Here is a 6,968-nt window from a genome sequence, read left to right as displayed (position 1 = left end):
TCAAGTTCTTTTTTACATATTTGGCCCGAAAAAGATGATTTAAATAATTGTTGAACTTAAAAAGGTAAAAAATATATATATTATCCTTTAAAAACTGCCATATGGACAAAAAAATCCATGTGGCAGCGCGTATGTCACACTTCCATGGGTTGTCAGCGTCCAAAGGGGTCGTGCCTATGATATTTTCAAGTTGAGGGAGGTAATTAGGCCAACGTAAAGTTTAGGAGTACACTGAATAAAAAACGACAAGTTCAGGGGGGTCCCGATCTATTTTGCCAATAATTTATTTAGAATCCAATAAGTTGTCTATTTTAGAATCCGAAACTCATAAACACGAAATTCTAGTTCCACATCAACTTTACGTGATAAAAGTAAGTAGAGAATCTAAGGACCATTTGGCCTTTTTTTTGTTGTTGCTTTTTTTTTTATTTTCTTCTTCAAAAGCGTGTTTAATTGTACATTTTTTCTATTTAGCACAATTGGTCTGAACCAGTTTTTCAAGTAAAAACTTTTTCTCCCTCACAAAACTACAAATACCAAATACAACTTTAGTTTTCAAATATTCTTTTTTCTTAATTATAATATCACTCATTCAAATCCAAACGCCTACTACTGACTATGCTATATATATCAACAGATAACATCTAATACTTAGCAGGGTGGAGTGGATCTTGGCAAAGATAGAATTTTTAGCACTATGTAGAATATAATAAGTGGGAATAAAAGGTAAACGAATAAAGAATAAAGGTCAAAAAAATAAATAAAGAATAAAGGTGTACGCATACCAAATTAAGGTGGATGCATATTATATTGTTATATTGGTATGCACGTGTATGAAAAAATTTTGTTGTTTGTAGGCATCCGTCATTATAATTTATAAATACTGTAGACATGCAACTGTTTATGGCATCAAATAAGGAAAATCTTTTGTTGTTGTTGAGTGAAAAGACAGCAAAAAGAAAAAATGGTAGGACCAAATCGCCCATTGTTTGTCCTATTTGGATCTTCAATAGTGCAATTAAGCTACTACTTTCATGGTTGGGGTGCAACCCTTGCAACTCTCTACTCTCGCAAGGTATTTCTACTGTCCAAGTTTAACAGAGACGAATTTAGAATTTAGACGATAGATTCATATGTTATGTTCTCACTGTTAGAATTTATTAACATTTTATTCTTAATGATCGCTTTTATTATTAGAGAAGAAACATGACACACTTATGACCATAAATTTCAAACATTTTCTTTTCTTTCATAAATTTTGTGCCTGATCATCACATGAAGTGAAACTGAGGGACTATATATAAGAGAATTGCATATACGCTGAAGCATATACAGGATTTATATGAATTCAAATTCAAGATTCTCTCATAATCCATTTGATTCACTTTGTTGGAAATCTATTATTTATACTTATATAGTAAATTCTTTTAAAACATATATAGAGTCTAAGCCAAAATAGCTCTAATAAGATGAACCAGTAATATCAACACTGTATATGCTCAAGCAGATAAAAATTGGACTATGATCCTATATACATTTCAAAATGTCATATCAATCAGGATTTACAATTTCATGAGAAGTAAGATATCAGTGAGGGGTTACTTACACAGAAGGTCACACACTGATATCTTACTTCTCATGTGACCTTCTGTGAGGGGTTTATACCCTTTAGGCTCCGGACTCCTCAACTTATAGTATAATTACAATAAAATTAAATCATCAAATTTATTTTTCTATGCTCAAAACCAATCAATTTTATCGAGTACTTTTTAAAACTATCATTCTTGCAAAACTCCGGGATAGTTAACCGGATATCTCCTTTTCATTGCAAGTCAGGTGACTATGATTGTTATTAAGAGACATTAATTTGATAGCTAAATGCATGTGTTATAGATGCCCACACACTTTAATATGGTATTAGAGTAGATAGAGGTTCCGGGATCAAATCTCACCGCCACTCATTATAAAAAAATCATGTGTTTGGGAGCGTGTTGAGAATATAATTAAAGTAAATAAAAAAATTTACTATCTGAAATAGCTTAAGCTTGTAGTCTGTTGTAGATGAGATGATCACATACTTCAACAACATAAAATTTTATCTCTGCTAGCTTTGGGTTCTAACATAACGATTAAGAAGCCAACAAGGGTCACAAAGTGAACTAATACTACTGGAAAACAGAAATATATTGGAGTAATTACGATAATAAGTAATACAGTAATAATTAATTAAAGAGCCTCTATTTCTATATCCGCCATAAGATTTATAAATTTATTGCGGTACTGGACTAATCTTTGGCTCTTTGCCACAATCAAGAATCCCAAATAATTCCAAGCAAGGTCCTTTTCTATACAATAGGCAAATAATTATAAGTTGAAATTAATATTTCCAGCTCTAAGTTAATTTTTTTTCTTTTTTTTTCTATAATTGGAACAGGCCGATATAATGTTGCGTGGATATGCTGGTTGGAACTCAAGGATGGCTCTTAAAATTTACGAGAGAGTTTTCCCGAAGGTATATATCTTATGAATATTGCATGTATGTTTAATTTTGAATGATTTGTGTGCATCCTGGATATCCCAGTTACCACCAGCTAGAATAAAACTTCTTACTACAAAACATTGAAATATTTTCTTAGGTTGGACTTTTCTTTTGCAAAAAATTAACTTATGCAGACCAACTAAATGTTGTGCATTTTATCCATATATCAGGCAGAATTAACGAAAAAGCTAAAATATTCGTTTTTTGAATTTACAAAATGTAAGAGTATGACCCCATATTTATAACTGGTTGGCTCTACAATTGCATTCGCGGTCGGTTTTTTTCTTTCTATTCACAAGGCTCGTAAAGAAATCTGTTGTTAAGGATGGAGAGATCTCATCCATTCTACCACACCACACCTTTTGGCGTAGCTAACCTAAATTACATGTTATTATTAGAACTAAACCCATGAGTTTAGTTTAGACCTTATTGGCTAGCTAGTCGATGTTCCAAAATTTATAATAATGTTTGTTTTTCTTCCTCAAAGGTTTTTTTTTTTTTTTTTTTTTACAATATGGAGTTCTAATTTATTAGAATTTGCTTAATTCACATGCAGGATGCAGAAATTCAGCCTTCTCTTGTCATACTTTATTTTGGTGGGAATGATTCAGCAGATCCTGAATTTCCTAACAGCAGTCATGTCCCTCTTGATGAATATGTTGAAAACATGAGGAAGATTGCACTTCATATCAAGGTACACGTAACCTTTGAAGTTAGATCTGGCTGATAAATATACTTATTCGCATTAAGTGGTTTACATCAAATCATATTAATTTACACTAATTAAGTGATCTAATGAGATAAAATGGACAATTCGGTGCACAAAGCATCCCCGTTAGCGGGTTCGGGGCAGAACCGCATCCCAAAAGGTGTGATGTAGACGGTCTACCCTAATGAGATGAGAGTGCTTATTTATTGACTATATATGTTTATCAGTTTATGTGAAAACACGTACCATGCATATTTGCTTTAATATAAATATCGAGTGCGAATAAACTTAGATTTTCTTTATTTGGTATTTCTTAAAAAGCTTCCGTCACATCATTTGCAGGGCCTTTCAGAAAATACTCGTCTAATTATGCTAAGCGCTCCCCCAGTGAACGAGGAGCAAGTTGTTAAACATTACTGGTAATTAAATTAACCCCAATAATACTGAAACCTATGACCACTTATTTAATTTTCAAGTAATAATTAATTAACTATTGTTTAAAAGTATTAAACGAACGCCCTGACGTCTTCTGGTAATCAAATTTGCTACTTCTACTCTTTGATTTTGGAGTTATTATAATGTAGTAGTAGTAGTCGAAAACAATATTGTCATAATTCTTTTTGAACAAAGGAAATTAAGTAATATATATATATATATATATATGCTCTGAGAGTGTAAATTTGTTCTTGCACAACCAGTGAATTTTATAATATGTTTGGTCAAGTTCCTGGGAAATCAAAAGTGTATTTTTCTTAAAAATTAAAGTACTTATTTTTAGAATGTTGAGGTGTTTGACCAAACTTTTAGAAAATAATAGGTGCTTTTGAGTATTAACAATAGTTGTTTTTTAGAAGCTGAAAAAAATAGTTTTTTTTTTCAAAAGCACTTGACAAAAGTATTTTTCTAATTGATTAGTCAAACACAAACTGTTACCCCCTAATTTTTTTTTTAAATACTTCTGACAAAAAGAACTTTTCAAAATAAACAGATTTCGTAGCTTGGCCTAACGGCCTGTAACATGTGATAGCATGTTAGTTGCCATTTTTACTGAATACCAATTTATACTTATTAAGAGATTTATATGTAATTATTTAATAAGTGTTATGATTATTTAAATTCTAGGAAGAGCTTATGAATAAATGGTAAGCTTTGAATTTTGTTTGTGTAGGGATGGAATGCATTTAACAAAAGAAGGAAGTGACATTTTGGTGAATAAAATCTTGGATGTAATCAAAGAGGCAAAGTGGGAGCCAAGCCTAGATTGGAACAAAATGCCTGATGAGTTTGCTGATATTGGTTCTGACTTGCACTTTGAGATGCTCAAGGAGAGTATAAATAAAACTGTAGGGGGGTACTAATTATTCCCTTGATCCTAAACTCCAAGAGCTTATTTTGGATGCATAATAAATTAAAAATATGCAAGAATAATAAGACTAAGTACTACTAGTCAATTTCCCATTTTCCTGTTTGATGTGTCCTAATAAACTCTTTTGCAGAAAGAGTAATAAAAGTTCCTAGGAAGGTTTTGCCTTTTCCTAGGAAGGGTTTGCTTTCTTTGTAGAATAATGTATCTGGGTGTGCTATGTAATAATGTACTGTGGTAAGTATTCGAATGGAATAATTATGATACTGTATTTCTCTATTGTTCCTTGAAAATACGGGTCAATTGATTTTGTGACACACTACATATATTTACAGAGCCGACACAAGACCATGCAGGATGTGTGTGTGTGTTTATTTTCACATAATTCAAGGCTTGTGCTTCTATTTGAATACTTCTTCCACCAATCCGACAGTTCCACAAACTATATAATTTAGGATAGAAAAACAACTTGATTTTTGTTCTGGAAAAATAATCTCAAGGAAAACACCATGAAATATATATATATAGATTATTTAGCTACAACCTAGTATTGAGGAAATATTTTTTCAAAGAAAACAAGTTCCTTCAAAATTGAAAAAATGACTTTTCTATTGGGAGCAGAGAAAACAAATCCAACAGTGGTCTCCCAAGCTCATTATTTTCTCCCCACCCCCAACGCCGCCCCCAGCCCCCACCCCTTGACCCTCCCCCCAAACGCCCATTACCCACCCTTATCCCAGCCCCATAGTATTTTTTACTTAAATTACATGTAAATGCTCTTGGAACAATATAATTTTACGTATATACCAAACACTAGAAAATAAGTAAAAAACTCACTTACAAATTAACGTAAAGGTCTTGCCAAATCCCCCACACCAAGGGTTAATGTAGCTTAAGGGGTTGGTTTAATTAATTTTAAAAAATAAGAAACTCATTTATTTCCAAAAAAAAAAAAAACATTTTCTAGAAAAATGTATTACGATGCCTTTCCAAATTTAAATGGGATTAGAACTTCCTTCCTTTTGAAATTCCATCTCCAAAAGGACTCAATTTTTCGAGTTGGGAACCGATTGTGGTTGCTTATAAACGGAAAAGGGTCAAAATTACCCCTGAACTATTCGAAATAGGTCACCTATACCCTCCGTTAAAACCGTCAACCGGGCTAACCGGTTAGGGAACCGGCCGGTTTCCGGTTAAAAAACCGGAACCGCTTAACCGGTTCCGGTTTACCGGTTTGAAATCCCAAACCGAAACCGGTCCGGTTCAAAGTCGTTAAAACCCTTTTTTTTTTTTGTATTATATATATATTATAGTATTTATTAGTATATTGTAGGTATATTTACATATGTTATACAAGTTTATAAGTAAAGTTTAAATATTTACTGACTTACAGGCTAACATATGTTATTTATAGCTTAATTTTTTTTCTAAGTTTATAAATTCGTATATACGTATACATATATATATATATATATATATATATATATATACCTAAAATATAGTAAGAATATACTTATATATATCAGTATATATATCAATATACTTAGGTTATATAACTTATATATATATATATATATATATATATATATATATATATATATATATATATATATGTTTAAGTATACTATATATACTTATAACTTATATATTATAACTTATGTTATTTATAGCTTAATTTTTTTCTAAGTTTATAAATTCGTATATACGTATATATATATATATATATATATATATATATATATATATATATATATACCTAAAATATAGTAAGAATATACTTATATATATATATCAATATACTTAGGTTATATAACTTAATATATATAAATATGTTTATGTAAGTTATACATATATATAAGTTATATATAACTAAAATATACTAAGAATATACTTATAATATATAGTATATATATATAACTTAATATATATATATATAACTAAATATACTAAGAATATACTATATACTTATAATATATATATATATATATATATATATATATGTATATATATGTTTAAGTTATACTTATAGTATACTATACATTATAAGTATATTCTTAATATATTTTAGTTATTTTTCAAGTATATAACTTTCTAATTTTTAATTTAAGTAGATGTATATTATAAGTATATTCTTAGTATATTTTAGGTATATTCCTAACTTAATAAAAGTAAAAATATGAACACAAGTAAATAGAAGAAAACTCAATGAGCCATATATTTTATTCATTCTTGGATATCATTTATTTGCAAGTTGTAGTTTTTTTTAACTTGCAAATAATATATGAGTTGTACAGAAATAGTAGAATAATAAAATCACCAATTTTGAACCATTTCGTTAATTTTCCCACATCATATTC

At 29.8% G+C, this 6,968-nt stretch overlaps 1 protein-coding gene across 1 annotated transcript; it reads left to right on the top strand.

Moving 5' to 3' along the window:
* The first annotated feature begins 898 nt into the window (after positions 1–898).
* On the top strand, positions 899–4,890 carry LOC132607002 (GDSL esterase/lipase WDL1-like). The gene is made up of 5 exons (XM_060320786.1): positions 899–1,075; positions 2,435–2,512; positions 3,096–3,233; positions 3,591–3,667; positions 4,417–4,890. The coding sequence occupies exons 1-5, from the start codon at positions 965–967 to the stop codon at positions 4,604–4,606; spliced, it is 594 nt and encodes a 197-aa protein (XP_060176769.1). The 5' UTR covers positions 899–964; the 3' UTR covers positions 4,607–4,890.
* Positions 4,891–6,968: the final 2,078 nt, after the last annotated feature.

This window comes from Lycium barbarum, chromosome 8 (assembly GCF_019175385.1).
Source record: "Lycium barbarum isolate Lr01 chromosome 8, ASM1917538v2, whole genome shotgun sequence".
NCBI classification, from domain to species: Eukaryota; Viridiplantae; Streptophyta; class Magnoliopsida; order Solanales; family Solanaceae; genus Lycium; species Lycium barbarum.
The sequence above is the reverse complement of the archived record's forward strand: the minus strand, read 5'-3'. Positions and strand labels throughout refer to the sequence as shown.